Source organism: Ursus arctos, unplaced genomic scaffold, assembly GCF_023065955.2.
Source record: "Ursus arctos isolate Adak ecotype North America unplaced genomic scaffold, UrsArc2.0 scaffold_9, whole genome shotgun sequence".
Classification (NCBI taxonomy): Eukaryota; Metazoa; Chordata; class Mammalia; order Carnivora; family Ursidae; genus Ursus; species Ursus arctos.
The window spans coordinates 2,333,941-2,358,204 of NW_026623111.1; the positions used below are offsets into that span (position 1 = coordinate 2,333,941).

A 24,264-nucleotide genomic window follows, 5' to 3' on the forward strand; every position below is an offset into this window, starting at 1 on the left:
GCAATTCCCCTGGCATGAGTTTCTGTCTGCAGGGGCAGTCACCACGAGCTAGAGGGTTAGAACAACACAGCTCTATTCTCTCACGGCTCCGGGGGTGGCAAGTACAAAGTCAGCCTCACCTGCCACAGTCACGGAGGCCCCAGGGGTGGTCCGTTTCCTCGCTTTTTGTGGCTTCTAGAAATGCCCTGTTGGTGAGCTCTGTGGCCCTTCCTCTCCCTTCACAGCCTGCCACTCTGATCTCTGCTTCTCTCTGACTCTGGCCCTCCTTCCAGTCCCCAGGGCCTGCCCGGATCATCTAGGATACCCTCCCGTGTCAGGAGCCTGCAGCTGACCATGGCCGTGAGGCTACTTCCCAGTTCCCTGGGGGGGGCGGGGGGAGGCATATTTGGGGGGGAGCACCATTCAGCCTGGAAGAGCCCCAGTGAGGAGACCCGCAAACGCTCTTCCTGGCCAACTTTAATAAACATATTTTTAATGATGAATATCAAATAGTTAAATGTCCAGTCATGATGCTTCCATGACTCATGTATCAGCAGAGGTACTCAATGGTGCGGTAGTTCTTTTATCGCTCTTACTATCGGGATGGCTTTATTCAGACCCACGCCCTGCATGCCATGTCCTCTGTGTCCCTGTGTCTGCCGGCGGGGTCACCCCGGAGCGCGGCCTTCTGTCCCTCCAGTTCCTTCCCTCGTGTGTGGTTGTGCAGCACTTGGGATTATGCTGTTACCGCGAACCTTTCCCAAGATGAAGAATTTCTCCTAACAGCTTTAAAACAATTACTTAAAAAACATGCACTCCTTAAAAAACATGATCTCTATAATATTTTAGGTCTTCACAATATGGTTTACTATACTGTTTTTTAAAGTGATCTTTGAAGGGCTTTGTGCAGCAGGAGCTCCGCCTGGGGCCCACGCTGTCCTCTGAGAGGCCCGCGCAGCACTGGCCCGGGGCGGGCATCTGGGCTCCTGGCCATCAGGAGCGTTCCCGGCTCCTCAGCGGTGCCTCCCTGTCCGCGCCAGTGCTGTGGTCGGTGCTGACACCCCTTCCTCCTGGGGGCCTGCAGTTTGGGCCGAGCCAGGGAGAGGCGCCTGCGGGACCAGCCCCAGCGAGAGGCCAGCTCCGTGTCTCTAAGGAGCTTCCCCAGCAGACAAGACCCCACACGTGTTGTCACAATGTGCTGCTGGGAACAGAGCGAGTCCCACCTGACTCCCCGGGAGAGAGAGGATGCTGGAAGCTGGCACCTGCTTCCTCTGCCCTTCGTCCCCCCAACACCCCCCCCCCCACCCCGTACCTTTTCCCTTTACTGATTTTGCTTTGTCTGTGTTCACTGGGGAAAATGCCAGCGGCCATGAGCACGATTATATGCTGCATCCTGTGTGTCCTCCTAGTGAATCATCGAACCTGGGATGGTCCTGGGACCCTGACACAGGTTGATGACAACCAGTACTTTTACTGATGAAGTCATCCCCTGAAACAATGAAGTATCCTATTCCTTTGCTCTTTTTGGTGGTTTTATCTGTTCTATCCGGTGGCCTCTGTAGTTGACTGAGGCAGTTTCAGACGCATGCATTTTCCCCACATGGTGCCTTGCTCAGAAGGCATTAATTGAGGGAGGTGGTGAAATGTGAGAGGGTATAAGCTGACTCTTTCCTGACAGAGAGCTCCTTGTGATGGAGGGGTTTGTGATCAGATGGGCGCCTTTCTCCCCAAGCCTGTGGCCGGCCCTGCTTCTCGCTCTGCCTCTGCCTCTTGGGTTAAAGTGTGGACTGCGATACGCTGGGTCTGCGGAGCAGCGTGAGAGTCCGCGTCGCGGCCGTTCCTGCCGCCGGGCCGCTGGTCCCTTGGACCACACTGAATGGTAAGGGTCTCGAGGGGTCTTCCCTTTCCACCCAGAGAGGCAGGAAGAGGCAGGCGAAACAGTCCAGGTTCTGCCACATTTCCAGATTCTTCCAACCTAAGGGGGGATTAGCCTCACATCAGTGTTGGAAAGGGCGTCAGTTGTGGGAAACACAGTCTAGTCTGGAGGGACGTTTCTTAGCCTGACTTTAGGGTTGACTGTATCTAGCTACTGCTTCTCCTTCGCTTGGACATTTACGTAGTAACCAGAGACGCTTTCTGTCATTCCTGTAATGAGTTCTCTCCTGATGTTTTGGTACTGTGCATACACAATAGAAATGTGGGCTCTTTAATAACAAGCTATTTATTTTCTTCCTTAGGGCGTTATTTCAAGAAGTGTGGTAGCGTCCAGCCTTCCCTGCACGATGGCTGCCCTGCAGTGAGAACGATGCCCTTGGCCCTGCGAGCTCACCGAGATGTATAGAGCAGGGGACGCAGTGGAGCGCCCGCTTCATGGGCCAGCGCCCCCTCGCATGAGGAGTGTGGAGGTGGCCAGAGGACGAGCGGGGTACGGATTCACCCTTTCTGGCCAGGCGCCTTGTGTGCTCAGCTGTGTCATGAGAGGGAGCCCCGCAGATTTTGTGGGCCTCCGTGCTGGCGATCAGATATTCGCGGTTAATGAAATCAACGTGAAGAAGGCGTCCCACGAGGACGTAGTGAAATTAATTGGGAAATGTTCTGGCGTCCTGCACATGGTGATTGGCGAAGGCGTCGGCCATGTAGAGTCCTGTTCCAGTGATGAAGAGGTTGGATTTTATGAAGGAAAAGCCTGGCTGAAGCCCAAGCTTGATTCCAAAGCCTTAGGTATCAACCGGGCGGAGAGGGTCGTCGAAGAGGTGCAGTCTGGTGGGATTTTCAGTATGATTTTTGAAAATCCTAGTCTTCGTGCAGGCAGTTCAGAGCCCTTGAAATTGAAGCAAAGATCCCTCTCAGAGTCAGCCGCTGCGCGATTTGACCTTGGACGTGAAAGTATAAGTTATCCGAATCCCAGCCTGCTTTCTAGGGAGGAAATACCAAGAGTTATTACTGACGATTCAGTTTTCAGTGTCGGACCCGAGAATCATGACGATTTTGTGTTAGACGCAAGTATTTTGAACGTTGCCATGGTCGTGGGCTACTTAGGTTCCATCGAACTTCCTTCCACAAGCTGCAACCTGGAGTCGGACAGTCTGCAGGCCATCCGTGGCTGCCTGCGGCGCTTGCGGGCCGAGCAGAAAATCCACTCTCTGGTGACGATGCGGGTCCTGCACGACCGCGTGCAGCTCTGCACGGAGCAGGCCGCCATCCTGGCCGAGTACCCGGCTGAGAAGCTGGCCTTCAGCGCCGTGTGCCCAGATGACAGGAGGCTCTTTGGGCTCGTGACCATGCAGAGCAGCGACGATGGGAGCCTGGCGCAGGAGGAGGAGGGCGCCTTGCGGACGTCCTGCCACGTGTTCATGGTGGATCCAGACTTGTTCAATCACAAAATCCATCAGGGCATCGCTCGGCGGTTTGGGTTCGAGTGCACGGCCGACCCCGACACCAACGGTTGCCTCGAGTTCCCGGCGTCCTCTCTCCCTGTCCTCCAGTTCATCTCCGTGCTGTACAGAGACATGGGCGAGCTGATCGAGGGGGTGCGGGCCCGGGCCTTTGTGGACGGGGATGCGGACGCCCACCAGAACACCAGCACCAGCAGCAACAGCGACAGCGGCATTGGGAATTTCCACCAGGAGGAGAGAAGCAGCCGAGTGATTGTGGTTGACCTGGGTGCCAGCTCGAGCTGGCACGGTCCCAGCAACGGTGGCTGGGAGGGTGCGGGCGGGAGGGGCTCCCAGCCCTGGGGCGCCCCCTGGAATGGGGCCTTCTGCCACGACCCCGAGGGAGGGCCCCCGTTTGAGGCCGCTCCACAGGCTGACAGGTGCCGGGACTTCAGTAAGCACTTGGGACCCGCTTCTCACGCGGAGGTTCCCCCGGCCTCCTTGCGGAGCTCGGTCCCTCCTTCCAAGAGGGGCGCTGCTGGCCATGGCGGTGGTTTTGGCCAGCGGTGGCTTCCGGTCCACGTCCTGCAGGAGTGGCAGTGCGGACACGCCAGCGACCAGGAGTCATACACAGACTCCACTGATGGGTGGTCCAGTGTCAACTGTGGCACGCTGCCCCCTCCCATGAGCAAGATCCCTGCCGACCGCTACAGGGTGGAGGGCAGCGTGGCGCAACCCCCGCTGAGCACCCAGAAGAGGGACTGGTCCAGGAAGGCTTTTGGGATGCCAAACATTTTTGGTCCCCATCGACAAGTTAGGAAGACTAAGGAAGACAAAAAGGTAAGCCTGTTAGGTGTGGCTCAGTAAACATGCCCTTGATACCGTAGCTCAGTCCATCCCCAGTGGGACGGTGCTTGTAAACAGACAGGTGTCCAGTCCCGGCTTCCCCTGCTGCCCTTGCACCTCTGTTGGCCATCGCAGGACGTCTTTCGCTTATGTGCCGTAGGCTCTGCGTGCTGCCTGCCCTCCTGTGGGTGCTGGGCGGGACGTCTGGGCGGGGCTGGTGATGATGGGAGGGACGTCACTTCTCACAGCCGGGCTGAGGCCATCCGCCCTCCTGCCCTTTCACACGGAGGGTGCCTGGGAGGGTCCTGTCCCCGGGTCCCTTCGCAGCCCATGTCAGCACGCCCTTTTGAGGAGAGAAAATTCCTGAAGCACAGAGACTGTTGACTTCAGGACAGGGAGCTTCCCAGGGTGTGGCTCCTTGCTGTGTTTCCTTCATCTGAAAAACCCTGCTAGGGAAAAATGCCCACCAGACTCAGCAGTGGGCTGGTGGCTCGCGCCCCCTGCTCGCCGCAGATGCGTGCCAAACGGTGGGGGACCACGCCTGGCGCAGTGCCCTGAGCACCGTCCGTATCCTTTGGGGCCTTTGCCTTCCCCCCCTGGAGCTCAGTTTGGAGCACGAGGGCGGGCATCAGCGTGCAGGACGTGGCTCAGCAGAGGGGTGCCCAGCGGCGCCGGAGGGACAGGCTGAGCCGCTGTGTGGCAGGCGCTGTGTGAATGACCCGGGGAGAGATGGAGTGGCACCTGGCTCGGGTTGTTTCCGAGGGACTTTCTGCAGAGGACGTTCATGATTTTAAAGTACCTTTTCTGTGTGTGTTCACGTTTTTGTTCTCGGCAGCTGCGAGTCTCACCGTAAAACCCCCTGAAGGCTGCTGGCTGGGGAGGGCAGGTCGGGGATGCAGGAGAGCTGGGGGGCTGCTCAGCCAATATTCTGGTCACGCCCGTACTCTTCCCATCCTAGTAGTTTTCAGTGTACCGCACATTAAAGAACAGTTTGAGATGGAGGGAAGGCTTTCCCTCCCCCACGGCCATGGTCCCGTTTCGATGTGTCTAAGGTAGGTTTTTGTCTTTACGAACCGTTGTGGGTTTTCGGCCCAGTTCCTAAACCGCTCTGCCGTCATGCACACCCTTTCTCTTGTCCCTCGGCTGAGCCGCACGTGGCCTGCGTTCTCAGGGCGGCGGCCCCTGCCCCCCTCCTTCCCGTCCACCCCCACCAGGCAGGGTAGCACCCCGCACCTGAGCCTCCCCACCCCACTTCCCTGTCGGCTGGGGTGGGCTGCGGAGGGAAGGCCCAGACCACAGTAAATGTTAACGTTATGTGACATGGGAAGACTCACCGTCCCTCTGAACACGTCCTACAAATGCGTCTCCCTGCTGGTGTGGAAGTGAAGAGTGGTGCTGCTGGTACGAAGGGGTGTTCGTGCGGCTCTCTGTGATCAGGTGTGCGCCCTCGCGGGCTCTCGGGTGACGTGGAAGCTGCGTCTGCGTGCTGCCGGGCGCTCCGCTGAGACTGCCCCCCACCCTGGGTTCTGACCTCGGGGCACCTGTGAGGCGGGGTGCCATGGCCCCTGTTCTGCAGGCGAGGCAGCCGGTCCTCGGGGGGCGAAGGTTTGAGCTTTAACAGTGAGGATTAAGCAAGGTCATGATTCAGACCTTGGGTTTCTTCTTTCTATTAAAGATTTAATTTTTTTAGAGCAGTTTCAGGTTTATAATAACACTGAGAAGGTGCAGAGATTCCCCACGTACCCTCCGCCCTCACACATGCGCAGCCTCCCCCACTGTCCCCATCCCCACCAAGGGACTGCACGGACACGTCATCATCCCCCAAAGTCCCCGGGTCACGTCTAGGTCAGTGTCGGTGTGGCGCATCGTGGGTTTGGACAAATGCGTCATGACAGGCGTCACCCATGCGGCTTCACAGAGTCGCGTCGCCGCCCCAAACACCCTCGTGCTCCACCTGGTCCTCCCTGCCCGACCCCGGCCCCTGGTGCTCACTGATGTCCGTGTGTCCCTCGTTCTGCCTTTTCCAGAATGTGCCGTAGACGGACTCACACAGCGCACAGCCTTCCCGACGGGCTCCTTTCCCGCAGTCCTGCGCATCCACGTGCCGCCAGGTCTCTTCGTGGCTCGAGCGCGCGTTTCTGGTTTGTGCTGAATAATATCCCGCCGTCTGGAGGGACCACGGTGTGTTTATCTGTCCCCTGCTAAGGGCGTCTTGGTCACTTCTGAGTTCGGGGAATTATGAGTAAAGGTGCTGCTAACATCTGCGTGCGGGTTTGTGTGTGGACGCGCGTTTCAGCTCCTTGGGGTAAATGCCGCGCGGCCCCGTTGCTGCCTCGCATGGTAAGTGTTCGGTTTTGTAGGAAACCGACAAACCTCTTCCGGGTTCCCAGCGCCGTGGCGGGGCGCTCCCGTGGCTCCGCCTCCTCGCCGGCAGGTGCCGGGGTCGCCGTCCGGGACTCGGCCGTGCTCATGGTGTGCCTGGGGTCTCGATACTACTGTAATTTGCAGTTCTTTGATGACATAGCATGCTGACCCCCTTCTGTGAGCTTCCCTGTCATATGCTTGCACCTGTGGCTTGTCTTACTCTCTTGACGTGGTCTTTCTCAGAGCAGAACTTTTTAGTTTCAGTGAAGTCCAGCTGACAGGTTCTCTGTCTTGTGGACGGAGCCTTCAGTGTTGTATCTGAAAAGGCCTCACCAAGCCCAGGGTTATCCAGCTTTTCTCCTGTGTCATCTTCAAGTGTTCTTGTTTTTTATTTCACGTTTAGGGGTGTGACCCACTTGGGGTTCATTTCTGTGAAAGGTGGACGGTCTGTGGCTGGATTTCTTTTTCTGCGTGGGGGGCCCATCCTGTGGCTCCAGCCCCATCTGTCAAAGATGCTGTCTTTGCTCCCTTGTGTCACCTTTGCTCCTTTGCCAGAGGTCAGCGACTCTATTTGTGAGGGCCTCGGGCTTCTTTCTGATGTCTGTTCACCTTGAACACATTGTGGTGAGAAGAAGGCTGTTGGGACTTGGGCTGACATGCCGCGGTGGCGTCAGGGTGTCTCTCGTGTCGGGAGAGAACGGACATAACAGTCAGGTGCTCACCAGTGTCCCGTGGACCCGGGGCGGGTGTCTGTGAGCTCTTGGGGCTGGGCGTCTTTATTTTCATTTTACCGACAAGGCAGGTCAGGTTTCTGCGCGTCAGAGAACTTGCCAGTGCTCGGGTGCAAGTGCGTGCCGAGGCTCAGACTGCCCCAGGGCCTGTCCGGCCGCCTGCATTAACTGGCTTGTACGGCCTGTTGTGCCTTTGGTCATCTGAAAATAGCCGTGAATGGTTCTTGCTCTAAAAGTTATCAGTTACTTTTTACTTTGCTCAATGGATTCTCCTGGTTATTAGCTCAGCCTAATCCCATAGCCTCCCTGGCTGGAGCGGCACAAGCTTCCGGAGGGTGTGAGCTGGTCTCCTGGTATTCCTCCGGGAGGCTTGTTGCGATGAGGAGGACAGGCCAGGAGGGATGAGGGAAGTGAACGGAAATGGGGAGACGGGGAAGAGCCATTGGGAAAGGCGGAGGGGTGTAGCAGAGACGCCAGGTTACTCCCATTCTTCTCCTCGGTAGCAGTGGCTTCGGTGCCTTGCTTTGCACGGAATCAGGTATCAGTGGGGCTGCAGCTCGGAGACAGAAAACACACCAGGATTTGAGCAAGGAAACGGCGAGCAGTGCTAAGTAGGCCAAAGGTGGCGAGCTGCTAGAGGGAGAGCCTTTGGGGACCCTGGGGCAGGCCCCGCGGCAGGGGCGGAGCAGGGGCCAGTAGGGGAGAGGCGTGAAGCTCAGAGGCCGCGCCCTAAGGCCACGCTGCCCCTGCTTGCAGGGCCTCGCTGCTCCCCTGGAGACAGTGCAGAAACCAGTGGGAGTGGAGGCCCCGTGGGACTGGACAGCTGTCCCCAAGAAAAATGGTACAGCATTCACTCACCACCACCTGGAAGACATCCAAACCCAGAGCAAGCTCCCGTTTGACCTTGACCTTAACACCTCCCTCCTCGCGCTGCTGGCAGAGCCTCCATTAAGCATGCAGGCGGCCAGAAGGCCACGCGTGGCCGCTCTGCATCTGCCCTGGGCAGAGCGGGAAACACGCTGGTGCCTCACCTACCCCCAAACACATTTCAACCCCCAGCTCTCCCAGAGCCAGTCTTGGCCACCTGTGCCCGAGGCCTGGTTTTGGGATTGTGGGGCAGCACTGGCCTGGACGGCCTCATGGCTCCTCCTCCCCCGGGGGCTGCCTGGGGAAGGACACGCTCCCTCTGCCCCAAGATGGCCTTTCCTGGTCTCTGCGTGCTTACGATGGCTCTCACGCTCCATTCTGCAGCTCTTTGTACGAGCTGCACCCTGTCGAGTTACCGGCTCGAATGCTCCTGTGCGCAGCCTGGTGGCTCCGTGTGCGCAGGGCGAGGCCCACTGCCAGCAGTGCCCTTTACAGGCCTTTCTCTTCACTCTGCCCTGGCTGTGTCGCTGCCTCCTCCGACCCCTCCCCCCCGGGCTCCGTCCAGATCCTGGCCTGGGGGAGCCCCACTCCCGTGGAAGCCTGGAGGCCAGTGAGCCATGGGGAAGGTCACTCCCAGTCCTAACAGCTGAGCGCCAGCCCGGGTGCACTAAATGTTCTAGTCTGGGGAGGCCTGGGGAGACTGGAGGAACAAGGAGCCAGCTGGAGGAACTGGCGGGAGTGGGGAGTTCCTCGGAGTCAGAGTCGGAGCCTAATTGGAGCCTAAGTGGGTGATTTCCCACTTTGTCTACTTTGCTCTTCTTTCTGCTGGTGTCTGTAGCCGGTGGATACAGAAGGGAGCCGATGACGGATGCGAAAGAGAAAAACCCAAGACCTTGAAATGCTGTCAGTAGCATCAAAAATGATTCCATTACATTAAATTTAAATCAAGAATATTTAATTCTGCCTCTCTGAAAACTGATATTCTCAGAATAATACTAATTAAAATATCTGGTTAAGTAGCAGAATCCACTTTCTTAAACTTGGCACGTAATGGATTTTGGAAAATTTTTAAATGAGAATATATTCATGGTGATACTATCTAAGGGATGGGTATTGATGCAATTTTGAATGAATTAATAAATATTTTTAAAATTCTAAGTTTAGTTTTTAACATGAGCACATCCATAGGTGGAATCCACAGAGACAGAAGTGCTTTGGGGTCCTCAGGAGTTTGTAAGGGGCACAGGCATCCTGAGACCACAGGGTTTGAGGACCCGCGCCCCGGGACACTCGCCAGTCTGCAGCATAGACTTTCAGGAGTGAGTCACTGCCAAGCTGGCAGTATTGGTGGGCACCTAATAAATACCTTTTTGATTGAATAAGATGAAAAAATGCTGAAAAAAATACCATAGACTACATGCACTCATTTAAAAGTAGTGTGAGTTTCAGTGCGGTCACAGCAAGACGGCACCGGTGGCCTAAGCCCCACCCCGTAGAGTACACCCCCCCCCCAGGTGGCATGGAGGCTGCCCCTCAGGAGGTCTGGGTTCCTTCTGTTGCCCTCCTCCACCTGCGGCCTGCACCTGGACGTGAAGGACAAGAGAGCATCACGCCCACCTTCCAGTGGGCGGTAGAGTCACGTCCCCAGCTGTGGTCCCGTGTCTGCCGCGCCAGGTAGGTCAGGTGGGTCACAGGGTGGCCCCCACTGCAGGGAGGCCTCAGGTGTCGTGGTTAGCCACTCGGCCGCCTGCGCGGTGCACAGTCCTGTGGCGGAGGCAGAGGGGAGAGTGGTTAGCGCGGTCTCTGCCTTGCGCGGTGGGTCCGGGGACCACTCTTGTGGAAAGCTCCCTGAGGCACATGAAAGAAAGGTCACAAAAATACCCATATTTAATATAATCCCATTTTTGTGTAAAAGTTTCTACACTCCTTAAATAAACCTGTATGTTTTAAAGTGTACATATGTTTAGGTGTAAATATATAGAACAAATTCGAAGGACACCCCCCCCCACTCATAGTCTAGTTACCGCAGTGGTGGTGGGGGGAAGGGAACACTGGGACAGTCCAGGACATTTTAGTTTTATCTTGTGTTACTTTGATTTTTTATTAGGGGACTAGGAATATATTTTATTTGCTAAAAATAATCCCTTCGGAGAAAAAAATTATTTTTCTTAATTCTTTTAATAAGAAGTGAGGCACAGCACCGGAAGCCATCGGCTGTGTTTCTGTGCCACCCGTCGCGCCGGGAGTACTGCGTTCCACGCGCAGCTCTTGTGCACTTTCCCAGGACAATGAGAGGAAGTTTTAAAATAGACCGTAAAAAAACATCTGGAGAATACTGAAAAGGCCAGGGCGAAGGCCCGGTGATTTAAATCCCTCTGCAAAGAGCGGCTTTGCTGTTACCCTGTGGAAACAATGCCGAGCAGGGTCTCATCACTGTCCCCCCCCAGTCACAAGGAAAGGAGGCAGACAGCGCACCGCCCGGCCATCAGCCTCAGCGGGACCGGGTGCCCAGGAAGCCTTGGCGGCTCCACCAGGGCGGCCTCCTCGCCCAGCAGCGCTCACGCCACGGGCCCCTGGGGAGCAGGAGCTGCCAGCCATGCCCGGGGGCTCCGTGCTCTGTGGGAGCGCGTGCTGGGGCGGGGGGCTCGGGGAGGCAGAGGAGCGACGGGACAGAGGCAGTGCCCTACTTCCTGTCCTGCTGTGGGCCCACGTGGTTTCCAGGTGAAGTGACAGCACTGGGGCTGAGCGGCCGCCGTGTTCCTGCGGAGTCAGGAGCCTTTGGGTCCCATAGCAGCAGCGGATTCTTTCCTTCTGTGGCCTTCTCGGCTTCGTGAAGGTGGCTCCGTAACGGCCGCCGCGCCTGGCTTCGTCATCGCCCAGAGCCGGTCACAGTCAGCCGCCATGCTGTCCGCCGCCCCAGCTCTTTCGTTTCCTCTGTGACTGTACCGCCGCACACACTCACACACACACTCACTCTCTCACACACTCTCTCACCCACTCTAACACACACTCTCTCACAAACACACCCACCCCCACACTCACACTCACCCACTCTCACACCCACACACCCTTACACACTCTCACACACCTACACCCACACACCCAGGCACTCATCCACACTCACCCACACTCTCACACATTCACTCACACACTCTCACAGTCACACTCTCTCACACACACACACTCACACCCACGCACTCATCCACACTCACCCACACTCTCACACATTCACTCACATTCACACACACTCTCACACACTCTCACACACCCACACACACTCACACCCACGCACTCATCCACACTCACCCACACTCTCACACCTTCACTCACATTCACTCACACTCTCTCTCACACACTCTCACACACCCACACACACACCCACGCACTCATCCACACTCACCCACACTCTCACACTCACTCACACTCACACACACTCACACACTCACAATCTCTCTCTCTCTCTCACACACACACACACACACACACACCCGAGCCATTGAAGGACGGGCGAGTGCCGCTCTTGTGAGCATCCTGCACACATCTCCATCTCCGGCTGTGCGCGTGAAGGGATTTCCCGGGGTCTGTTCAGAGTGGAATGGCTGGTTCGGACCAGTGCTTGGAAATGCCAGGTCTCTGGAGCAGGGACAGATTGGGTTGCTGACTTAAAACAAGCACACTGTTCCCGGTGCTTAGTCCTCATCCCTGGGCCATTGCAGTGACAGCCATGTCAGTTGTCCCCCTATGCGCACCAGGGTTATGCTGTAGGCAAGGAGCCCCGAAAATAGGAATCAGGGAGCTTATACATATGTTGTACCCTCCTCCTCCTGAGAGGGGAGGGAAACCCTGGCTCTTTAAGCAAGTTTCCTTGGAGACAGAGGGGAGAACCCTAGGTTTTCCCTCCTACCCTTTGCAGTGTAGATAAATGTCTCTGGGAGGAGAGGCCTGACAGGTTCTGCCCAGACGTGTTCCAGCCTCACCTCTGAAAAGTGAGGACTTACCCCGGGGAGGTAAATCTCTCCTGGAGTTTACCCTGCCTGTCACTCAAATTTAATCACCCAGTCCAAGACTGGGAGACTGTGGGTCCAGGTCCCACACCTCAGTTTCCTGACAGTCCCACACCACTGGAGACTCTGCCTCACACACCAGGAGCAGTATGTCAGCTGCAAGTCTTACCCCTTAAATTTTCTACGTTTCCGCATTTTAGGGAAACCCTCAGACGAACTGGTCTCTCTCTTGAACGAAGCAGTCTTCTTTGTTAGAGTCTGTTTGCTCAGGAAGCACTTACTGAACACCTTCTATGTCCTGGGCCCCATGGGAGGGGTGGGGGCATAATGTGAGCAGGACAGGCACAGCCTTGGCCCCACTGGGGCTGATGGTCTAGAGTTTAGACTCTTGGCCTTGGGAGTTTCTGGTTCTAATCGGTGCCTAGTGGCCGAGGCAGTTTGGCACCCTGGGCAATGGGGTTCTGCCCTCTTTCTGTTTCTACCCTGGAGAGAACTGACACCTCTCAGCCTCCCTGAGGGGCCCCCCGCTCATGCTTTGAGGTGACAGGAGCCTGGTGGGTTGTTTCTGCCAAGTCCTACACGGGGCCCAAGTGCATGGGAGGGCCCTCTGGTTCTTCTGGAAGCCTGGCTGCAGGCCTCGGCCCTGGCTTCGTCTCTGGTGTGGCTGCTGGTGGTCAGGCCGTGTTCTCCATGCCCGGAGCTGGGGCGAGACGGTGTTTGTTCCTCCGCTGGGCCGCGGCCGCATGACCGTGACTGTGTGGCCCCGCGTGGCCCCTGGCCTCCTGCAGCAGGTGTGCAGCGTTGTCAGCAGCCCAAGTGGGGAGTTGAAGCTGGAGGAGGGCTGCCGTGCAGGCCATCACGCCTCTGTTTGGTGCCGTGGGGGGACAGCGAGTTACTTAGTGCCGGGGGTGCAGAGTCCGTGGTGGGCTTCGAGGTTTGTTACAGTGAGAACTTCCCTTCACGGGCTGGTGTGGGCAGTGGAAATACACGAGTAAATGCTAACGGTTCTGCCACCCGGTCGGTTGAGTTCTTGGTAGGGGCTTTTCCTGTCAGCCTGCGTGCTTTGTCGGTCCCCTTCACGTGTCCAAGCACACAGCGTCTGCGCGTGGGACCAGGTGTCAGCCACCTGCAATCCTTCCCACTGGCGGCTGGGGGTTCCAGTGTGTTCCAGCGCCGCGTGGCCAGTCCAGCCCAGTGACACTGTGTTCTTATCACAAAGCCATGTGCTCGTTACCCCCTCCCCCAAAATAAAAATAGAGTGGCAAATACATGATTCGTACAAAGGGTTCATCTTGCGCGTGTTTGGAGCCTTCTGCGGTTTAGGAGCAGGCCAAGAGCATTTCCCACAGTGTGACTTCGGCTGCAGCAAGGACATTTGGATGGTTGCCTGGCTTCCCGTGGCCGAGAGCCACCGGCTCTCTGTTGCTGGCCACTTAGGTCCCTGGATGAGTTGTTCTCTTTCTCCCAGCACTGTGCTGGGCCGTAGGTGTTCAGAAGACAGAGGGCCCTGCTTCCTGGGGGAGTTTGTGCTAACAGGTGAGGAGGAAAAGAGCGCAGCCTCGGAGGGAGGCTGCTTGGAGGGGGACCCCAGGACAGCCCCTCAGGCAGCACAGTTAGAGGTGGCCTCTTTGAACAGGTGGCCTGGGGTGGAGGGCTGAAGGGCGGAGAGGCAGGTGCCCAGAAGAGTCTGGATGGCAGCCGGGCCTCGCCAGCTGTGCGGCAGCCTCTGAAGGGCGTTGAGCAGGGGCCGCCAGGCCAGGTGTGCAGGGAGCACACTGCACAGGTAACCTGCTAGCAGGGATCCTCTTTGAACTCTTGTTGGGATATTAGGGTTTGATGAGCTTAGTGGGATGTTTTATTACCAGTCCTGAGGACCCCTGTGCTCCTGGTGGTGGCGATGGTGTGCCTGGGACAGGGACCCTTGGGTGTCTCTGCCTTTCTCTTCAAGCCTACTGATGGCCCCGTTCCTGAGACAGTTCCTTCCTCCTTCTGCTCCCCTCCCTCCCTCTCCTCCCTACCCCCGTCACTTCCTCTCCCTCTCCCTTTCCCTCCTTCTCCCCCCCTCCCCCACACCCCTTTCGCTGTCGCTGTCGGTGCTCCTGCTCCTCGCTTGGTTCAGTGCCTTCCGCTCACAGCCGCACACAGGCTGTCTGTTCCTCAGCTCGCACACTGTTTCAGCTGACTTTGCTGAAGTACCCGTCAGTGGCGTCTGCGGCATGGCCTTGCCCGTCTGTCCCGCCGCTGCATTCGGCCTCACCTCTGCTCCTGTTGGCGGTCCTGGCGTGGAGTATTCTGCACTGCGCTGGGCTTGCGGTCTGCCGTGTGGCCTCCAGGGGCCTCGGGTTTCTTCCAGACTGTAAAGTGTTCAAGGAGCCCGCAGCTGCCCTGGGCCATCTTGAGGTAGCCCCTCAGGTGGCCTGCGAGATCGGGAGTCCGCTCGGTCCGGAGGCCTGGCTCGGGCTTCTCTTGGGTGCCGTGGTCTGCGCACGTGGATGGCGCTCGGGAAACACATGGACAGCCCCGTGGCGACGCGGAGCAGAGGAAATGGAGGCAGTTGCTCTTGGCACCTATGTTACTTACTAATAAAAATCGAGGGATTAAAAATAATGTGCTCGTTGCTTCAGTTCAGGCCGATGGCTGGGGGGGGCGGAGGTGAGGGGTCGGGTTCTGGGTGTGAGTACGGAGGCAGAGAAGGAGGGGAGCAGCCAGTGGGTGGGGGGAAGCCAGGGGGAGGCCTGGAAGGGGGAGGAAGAAGAGGCTGCGCTCTGTGGGTCAGGACCACCCCTGCCCCCTCCCCCAGAGGCCCCTGTGGCCTGAGGTCCCGGACAGGGGAGAGAGAGTGAAGGGAAGGCGGTCACGTTGCTGAGGGCACCTCGAGTCCGTGTCAGGAATGTCGGGGGACAGCAGTCCCGGGGGTGAGTTCTTCCCCCAGGCAGCCTCGTGGCCTGGGCATGAGTGCGGCCCCGGGGACAGAGAGGGACAGTGGGATCGAGGGTGTGTGTGAGGGTTGCGGGGCGCTGAGACCCAGCCCGCAGAGCTCTCCAGGGCAGGGCTGCAAGGCTGGCCCTTTCTGCAGGACGCCCAGGGCTCTCAGGCGGGAGGAGAGCAGACCGCGTTGGAGAGCCTCACAGGTTTTAGAAAACACGTGAACTTACTTTGTGCTTGGAATCGGTCACTCAGGACTTCAAGTACCCAGGAAATCAGAGTTTCAGCTGTGCTGCTTTTTATATTTAAAATGTGATGCCTTATTTGTTGGACCCAAATCACATTTGGGGAAGTGTTCAGCATAATGACAGGGAATTAATTCTGGTCATTTCCCAGAGAAAGAACAAGATGTTTTTAATGGCCAGTTATTTCATGCACCTGAATTGGTTTGGTCTTCAGACACCAGCTGAATGTCTAGGGATTCTTTAATTTCCTAAAACGCCCTCAAAATTATGTAAAAGCATAATCTTTACATTATTAGTTATTTTTCTCCCCACCTACTTTATCCTTTCCCAAATATTCACATGTTTTTTCATTTGCTCTTGGTAGTGGCCTTTGGAGGCTGGGTGGTGGGACCCTGGCTTGTGGTTGTGGGGTGGTTATGGGGTGTGAGGCTGGGGTTTGTCCTTGGGGTACAGGGCTTCAGTGGTAAGGCAAATATATGGAGGTCCTGGGGTGACTTTTGTTTTCAACTTTGGAGTTTATCGTGGTGACACAGGCAGAGCGTGACATTGACCCTGGGCGACGCTCCAGTCTTGCTCTCCTCTGCTCCCCAGCGCCCTCTCCTCTCCAGGGTAGCGTGCCTGGCAGAACTCAGCATCTCTTCCCAAGAAGGTAACGTGATGTGTTTTTTCTTTGTGTCTAGGGCTCAAAATTTGGGCGGGGAGCCGGACTCACGCAGACTTCTCAGCGCACGCCTGCCCGGAGACCGTTTGGAAGATCCAAGAGACGTAGTATCACTCGCTCCCTTGATGACCTTGAGGTATTTGAGTTCAGTTGTTCTCTTTTCCTCATCAGGTTTCTTACGCTGACACGAACATCAGTTGTGCAGATACATCTGAATCTCTCCGAATCCCACCCCGATCCTACTCCCCTCCCTCCCTCTCCCTCGGTAACCGTGGGGGGAGCTCCGACTGCACATCCAGGCCTTTCCTGCCCCCGCGCGTGGCTGCCGAGCGCATGTGGCTCTTGCGCTGTCTTCTGTGTGGCCAGTGTGGCTCGAAACACTTTGCAGATGTGAGCTGGGTTCAGCCCTCACAGGAATTCTGAGGGAGGGCCTCTCACGGCCCCTTCTTCAAAGATGGGGTATTGATTCCCAGGTAGCGTTCTTTGCTTCTACCCACAGTCCTTACAAAAGTGAACAGACTTGACTTAGAGCGGTTGGTCGTAGGCCACAGAGAGGTGCAGCAGGAGGCCCGAGCCCTGTGCGCTCCCGGCTCGTGCTGGCGCGGGGCACTGAACGAGCCAGTGTGGATGTGTTGTGGGGCTCACGGTGCGCGTGAGCGGCCGCTCTCTGTGCCGTGCATTGGCCGGCCGTGGACGGGTGCGTAATGTCACACGCGGGGTTTCACCGCCCTGACAACCCTGCGCTCTGCCTGGTCACCCTCCCTTGTCCCCTGAACCCTTGGCAACCCCTGACCCTCCTGTGGCTCATCGTGTGTACTTCACACAGTCTTACTCTGCCGCCTTTCACACGCTGCTGACGCTTTCCACACGGACCCTCGTGGCCTTAGTCCCGCGTGTTACTTGTCACGTGGCGCCCTGCTGCAAACGTGCTGGCCTTCCGCCCATTCTGCGGTCGCCGGACAGCCGGTGGGAGGCGGGAAACCCTCTCCTCTGCACGGGCCCCCTTGAGCACGTGGTGGGGGTGGGGGGCCCCAGCTGGGGAGTGCTGGGTGACAGTTGCTGCTCTCAGTGGCCGCTCCCACGCAGGCTCTGGTCACCCCGCCTCTCCGGCACCGAGAGCCGTCAGGCTGGAATTTTTCTGTTTCAGTGGAAGGCGTCTTGGCTTACTTCGCATTTCACTGATGAAGAGCCAGGCCGAGCGGCCCGTCGCAGGCTCTCTGGCCAGTCAGATTCTCGCTGTTCCGAATGAGCAGCCCGTGCATATCCTTGTCTTTTTTTAAAAAAATGTTTTTGTAGTACTTCTTTGTATATTATTGTGGATATGGGTCCTTTGTCAAATAAATATTTTGAAAAAATCCTTGCGGCTTATTTCCGCCTTTGCTGAGGGTGCCGTTATACACATACACTTAATTACAGTAAACTGCTCTAGCATGAGATTCCCCGCTCTTAAACGCCCAGGTCAGTGGCATTACGCACATTCACAGTGTCGCGCAGCTGTCCCCACCCTCCGTCTCCAGCACTCTTCCTCTGGGAATACGGAAACTGTCCCCATGAGACACAGACTCCTCGTCCCCTAGTCCCTGGCGCCCACCGCCACCCTTCTGTCTCCGCGGTTTTGACGAAGACCCTTCTCTAAGGGCAGCCGTACGGGATTTGTGCTCTTGTGTCTGGCACATCTCACCGAGCACGGTGTCCTCCAGGGTCCTCCGCAGTGTGGGAGGTGTCAGAACGTCCTTCCGTTTTCTCCATTTTGTCCACATTGTGTCCATCTGTCCATCTGACAGTGGATGCTTCGGGTGCTCCCAGCTTTTGGCTGCCGTGCAGAATCCTGCTGTGAACACGGTTGTGCGAATACCTGTTTGGGTCTATTTTAAACACTAACTCTAAATGAGATAATATCTTACAGCCTGAATAACGATAACGTGAAACTGACTTTGGTAGTTTCTTGCTTCAAAGAGCAGATGAATTTGTGTTTTCAGGTGAGACTGGAATCATTGACTGTGAGAGGCGGAAGGGGCCTTTGAAACCTCATCATCTTTGAGGCTGGATGTGGAGTTTGTCAGAGTCGGAGGGCAGGTCCCGGGGCAGGAGGGGGGCTGGTGGTGGGACCCCTCGCCCAGGGTCTCTTGGTAACTGGGGGGCGGGTCAGGCCAGCGTGCCGTGTTCGGTCAGCAGCGGTCAGCGCCCGAGCTCTCGTGGAAGAAGCAGAGGTGTGCGTGCCGCCCACGCCTGTGCCCAGGCCGGCTGGGGGGCCCCAGAGCGCTCCTGCTCCCCCCGGAAGGGGGTCTCGACTAAGGCCGTGTTCTCGGCTTAGGCAGCTTGCCAGGTGTTGTGTCTGCATGTTTCTGGAAGGGTCGTGGAAGGGGTCTGAGGCGCCACGCGGTGACGAGGTAGCAGCAGCCGGGCTCGCGGTGGCAGCCTGTGGTCAGAGCTCCGTGTCTCTGACGTGGCCCAGCCCTTGCAAGCCGCTGTGGTTGTTGCTCACTTCTCCTCGCCCACGAGGAAGTGCCGGGGCTTCCCACGCCACGCTGCCCACATGGGCGCCGTGGTCTGTGCTCTTGACTGAGGGCTGGCTGGGCGGCTCGTGTCTTTTCTCTCTGGTCTTCAGATCAGCTCCGCAAGGAGCTTGTCATGGTCTCTGTTGTACAGATGGCAGAACTGAGGTGCAGGTCCAACAGCATTTTCCAGGCCATGCCAGGCTGCAAAGCTGTGGTCTTTCTGCCACGTCTGGGACCTCTCACTTTTTTTTGTTTAAGATTTTATTTATTAATTTATTTGAGAGAGAGCACGCACAGTGGGGGAGCAGCAGAGGGAGAGGGAGAAGCAGGCTCCCTGCAGAGCAAGGAACCTGATGCGGGGCTCGATCCCAGGACCCTGGGATCATGACCTGATTCGAAGGCAGACACATAACGACTGAGCCACCCAGGTGTCCCCCCCTTTTTTCAATTGGGACCTCTCGCTTTTGTTTAAATGGTATGTTAGAGACATAAGATTGAATCCTTGTTATTTTTTTTCTGTCTGAGGATTTCAAACTGTAGAAGTTACACATAACTTCCGTGAGCCCTCGTCACCGGTAAGCCTCTTTCTAGGGCAGCTCGTCGAACACATTGTCTGTCTGTCCTTCCCTTTGTTACTCTTTAGCAGCTGTCCTAGGCAGTCTCTGAGACTGTCCCCAAACTCTTGGTCTTCACTGCCATGTATGGTCCCCTCCCCAGAGGCACCAGCTTTCATGTCAGCCTTCAATTGGTGCTTAATCATCCTGGGCCCCTTAGGAACATTCTCTCCACGTTGCACCCGGCCAGGGGCCTCTGCGTCCCCTCGACCACCACCAGCCCGGCTCCTCGGCCTGAGTCCAGTCTCGAGTCCGCTTCCCGGGGCCCCTTGGGACACTAGTGTCTTGGATTGTGTCCCCTGGAGGTAAATTCAGATGGAGAGCTATTTAAGCCTGGGGACAATGAGGAGGACCGTATAAAATGGTAAACGTGTGGGTCAATCCTAATGATTGGTGAGTGTATAAAACAAGAATAACAATGTTTTGTTTGTTTAAAAAATTCATCAGTTTACCTGACAACACAGCGGTAGTGTGATTCCCGGGAGAGGGTCCATGCGGCGCCAGGCTCGGGCGCTTACCTCAGTGAGGACGAGGGTAGAGGTGCCGGTACCTCCTTGATTCTTATAATGTGAGGATGCTTGCTGTGATCCCCAGGGTAACCTGAGACGGTAAAATACTGAGTCATTTTAGGTTGCAAGAGGGGAAAATGCAGTTATAAAAAACAGTCATCTCAAAAGAAGGTGAGAAAGTTGAGAGGCGAGATGACAGGAGGCTGCGACGAGAGGCGGCGTTCCTAGAGTGCTGGGTTAGGTCCGGATACGTCAGTAAGTACATCGATTTTAAATGAATTCAATATTCCAATTAAAAAGAAAAGATTGTCAGACCGCATGAAAAATCTGATGATACTCTTACTAGAGACGTGTGTAAAACGCGAGGACGCAGGAAGCTGGTGAAAGAACGGGAAAGGACCCACCATGCAACGCTAATCAGAAGAATGGTGGCGGGGCTTCTGGGGGGCACAGGTGGTGAGGCGTCTGCCTTGGGCTGAGGTCAGGACTGTCCGGCTCCCTGCTCCGTGGGGAGCCTGCTTCTCCCTCTGCCCCTCCCCCCCAAACAAATAAAATCTTTAAGAAGAAAAAGAGTGGTGGCATAGCTGTGTTGATGTCAGAGTTGGCTTTCGGACACGAAGCCTTCTAAAGGTGAAAAGGGAGCCTTCACAAGATAAGAGGCAATAAGAAGTTGCAATTCTGAATCTGGTATGCATTTAGTAGTGTGGTCCAACATATCTAAAGCAAAAATGGATAGAAACAGGAATAGTAGTGGACTAATGGATGTAGCGGGAGATCGTAAACACTCCCTGCCTCGTGACTGGCAGATTGAGCAGACAAGGTCCGTAAGAGAGAGGATCCGAGCAGCGCGACTCCCAGTGTGGCCTCCTGGACCACACGTGGCACCGCCCCCATGAGCGCCTTCTCTCCACTCCCTCGGGGAATGTGTACGGACGTTGACCACGTGCTGGACCAGAAAGCAAGTCTCAGCAGCTGCGGAGGACTGTCCCCAGAGTTGGTCCGCTGCCACAGCCAGGTCGGCTGGAATCCCGCGGCGAGGGGGGCTGTGCCGCGCGCCTGTGGCTACGCGATCCACCAAGCTCTCCGGAGTTGAAAGGAGAATGAGTGCGGAGGCCGGAGCAGATCGGGATGACGCTGAAACGCGTGCATCTGAACCGTGGCACACAGCTGCCCTGGTGCCAGGGGGCGCTCACCGTGCCTTGGCGCAGGCCTGAGGGGGCGGAACGTGGACGGTGGTCTCGAGGCTAGAGAGAGAGCAGTGAGACCGACCCAGAGGAAGTAGAGGCTGGGCAGTGAGGGGCGCAGAGGCAGAAATTAATGAAACAGAAGGTTAACCGATGAACCAGCGGAAGAATCCATGAAGAGAGCTTCCTTCCCAGATCATTTTATCAGGCCTCCAAAACCGTAGCACTGAAAGCGGATGAGTCCCTGAGAAGGGGGGGGGGGGGCAGGGCTGCCAGCGGAGAGCACAGGTGGCAGGACATCCCGCTCTGACAGAGGTGCAGCCCAGCAGGGCATGTTCATTCCAGGGATGTGATTCTTTCACACCTGAAAGTCAATATGACGGAACACATGAACAGAGCAAAGTAGAAAAATCGTCTGTCATCTCAACAGAAGCAGGAAAAGCATTTGGTAAAAGCCAGAAAATTCATTCATGGTAAATACAAAAACGAAGCAAAACAGAACTTAACAAAATAGGAATTAAAGGGAACTTCCTTAATCTGACAAGGATACAAAAACCCTGAGATTGCAGCATACCTAAGCTTTTCCCTTTGAGGTCACAAGCAAGAGGAAGACGTACGCTGTTACCATTCTGTTCAAATGTTTATTGCCAGTCTCACCATACTAAGGAAGTAAAAACAATAGAAATTTTAAAACCACAAAATAAGGTGAAAATGTTCTTATTCTCACATGATATTAAGATGTCAGAAATCTAGAAGAATCTATAGAGTCATTATTAAAATTAATGACTGCTTGCCAAGTGCTGGGTATTCCATCTACATACAGCAGTCAGCTGTGGGTGTAGTTAGAAAATAACATACAGATTCAGTGCAATTTTAATCAAAATCCCGACAGGTATTTTGTTGAACTTAAGAAGATGATTCCAAAGTTGGCATAGAAATGCAAAAGGCCAAGAGTAGCCAGGATATTCGTGAAGAATAGGTAGGAGGACTTCTGCTATTTGCTACCAAAACTTATTACAAAGTGAGAGCAATTCAAGAGTGTGTAAGTGTTGGCACGCGGATGGACAGACAGACAGTGGACTAGAAGAGCATGCACAGAAATAGACCCAGTGCCTGCATACGTGGGCTGTGTGCAAAGCAGGGCTGAGTATGGTCTTTTCAGTGGTGCTGGAATAAGGAGACATCCATGTGGGAAGAAGAGAAGGAAGGAAAGAAAGAAAGAAAGAAACAAGAAAGAAAGGAAGAAAGAAAGAAAGAAAGATTGAAAGAAAGAAAGGAAGAAGGAAAGAAAGTCCATCCTCCGCACGCCGTCCAAACACAGCTAGACCCAGCTGTGGTGCAGATGTAGTGTGAAGGGAGCACAGGAGAGTCAGCAGAGGGTAAGGCAGCCACGCAGCTTCGTGGTGTGGGGGCGGAGAAGACTTTAAACCCAACATGACATGAAGCATAAAGGCAAAGGCTGATGCCCCGACTTGGTGAATGTCAGGACCCTTCTTTCATGCAAACACACCATTGCTAGAACACGGGGATGGCAGGGTGGGTGGTGGTGGCCCCCTTGGCCCGTCCATCTAAGGATGCCTGCCAGAGAAAAGTGGACAAGAGACTCAGGTGGGCATTTTATGAAAAGATGACACCCGGGTGGCATCCAGCCCGTTCGTCATCAGGGAGGTGTCATGACAGCCATGGTGGGGTTGGCACGCCGGGCCAGCTGGAGTGAGGACCGCAGTGTTGCATGGCGGCGTGGCTGGGTGTGTGGGGCACACGCGCCCTGCGATCTGCAGCTCTGCTCCATCCGAAGTAGACGTCAAGTGCGCGGGGGGGACATGCGGCGAGAGGTCGTTGCAGCACCAGTCCTGCAGTGCCGGAGCGGAGGCTGCCTGCCGGTCCGCCCTCCGTGGGAAGGACAGGTCAGCTGTGATTTCTTCATGCAGCGGGATGCTCTGTGGCTGCCTCGGGAGCACGGGTGAATGTCCCAGAAAGAAGGCAGACACCCAAGATTCCATTTCCGTACATCAGAAAAGAGGCCAGACTGAGCCACGGCGTGCGGTTCTGTGTTCAGTGTAGAACCGTGGAGAGAGGCCTGAACGTGGCCTTTCGTTACAGCCTGGGAGGGGCTCCAGGGGCTGCACTCGTATGACTCTCTGAACCGCACGTGCGCACTGTGTGCTCCTTTCTGAATTTGTGTTCCAGCTTCCAGAAAACGTGCTCAGCCGAGCCTCGCAGCCCTGCTGACCGCTGGGGTTCTGCCGGGGAGCCCGAGAGAGGAAGACGGGACAGGAGCAGGGGTGTGTGGAGGCAGGGATGGAGGGGCCTGCCCTCAGAGCAGGAGATGAGCTGCTGACAGATGGCGGGAACTGGGCCGGGGCCTTGTGGGTGGGGTCAGAGAATGAGACATTTGCTGTAGAAACGTCAGAGGTGAGTTTTAGTGTGTTTTCAAAAGGTGCCCCTTTTGGTCATGACCGTGGCAGTCGGTCGCCCAGGAGGCAGTGACCCGAGAGGCTGGTCAGGAAGAACGTGGTCAGCCCTGTAGGCCCAGCGTGGACCGCAGGGGCATCTCTGCCCCGCAGGTGTTTCGTCGGGCACAGATCGGGGCGTGAACCCACGGTCTCCATGTTTGTGAGAGGGTGCCGGTGCGGAAGGCCCAGGAGACAGGCCAGGGGGCAGGGGTGCTGAGCTGAACGTGTACAGGCATAAAGGGGAGCTGTGCTCCCGAGACCAGCGTGGGAGGCCCGGGTCTCTAGAGGTCCTCCGTCCAGCTGTTGCCCCCCCCCCCCATAGCAGGGAGCAGGAGCAGGGGAGCGGGGAGCGGGGTGGGGTGAGTGCAGGTCACTGGGGGCTTCTCTCCTTAGCTGTTTGGACCAGTGTGCCAGAAAGTCCTATGCGGTGCAGAATGTGTGAGACTGTTTGTGCGACAGCTGTGAGCGTGTGGGGTCAGCAGACGGTGTTGGAAAGGTGCTTGTCCAGCACAGCTGTGACGGCTCTCACGGGTGGGGGTAGGAAATGGCCCATGAGCCCCCAGGGCACAAGGGAAGGGAGAAGAGTGGCCCCGATTTGGTGCAGGTGTGTCAGGAAGGCTCTTGGACGGAGCTGGGGGGTGCCCGGCGCTTGGCCAGGACCCAGGGAGGGGGTCGAGGGTCACTAGATGAAGAAAGGTGCCTGGGCCTGGGGACACAGGTGGGAGGCCTGTGGTACTGGGGATATCCTGGAAGGAGGCATGGCAGGCTGTAGCACATTTGTGGCAGGGGGATGGCAGTGGGGAGCCGGGATAGGTCTGTGGCCAGAGATGGGCCCCTCTGAGGAGGGAGTGTTCATGTCGAGCCCTCGATGCGAGGGGCCAGGACGTGAAGGTCTTGGGGCCGGAAGGCAGGGAGGGCCAGGCTGAGACCTGGGGTCTTATTCTAAGGGAGGCTTTTGGGTAAATTGACAGGAGGGAACTGAGGGAGAGAGTGATGTTCTTGTGTTG

General features: G+C 56.4%; 1 protein-coding gene across 2 annotated transcripts in view; it reads left to right on the forward strand.

The window, feature by feature from the left end:
• Nucleotides 1–1,657: 1,657 nt before the first annotated feature.
• Nucleotides 1,658–24,264, forward strand: part of RGS12 (regulator of G protein signaling 12) — an 89,840-nt gene continuing 67,233 nt past the window's right edge. For both annotated transcript variants that reach the window (XM_044379383.3, XM_048211929.2), the window contains exons 1-3: nucleotides 1,658–1,858; nucleotides 2,217–4,193; nucleotides 16,016–16,132. In XM_044379383.3, the coding sequence (XP_044235318.3) occupies nucleotides 2,313–4,193; nucleotides 16,016–16,132 (1,998 nt within the window). In that variant the 5' untranslated portion in view covers nucleotides 1,658–1,858; nucleotides 2,217–2,312. The remainder of the gene's footprint in view (nucleotides 1,859–2,216; nucleotides 4,194–16,015; nucleotides 16,133–24,264) is intronic.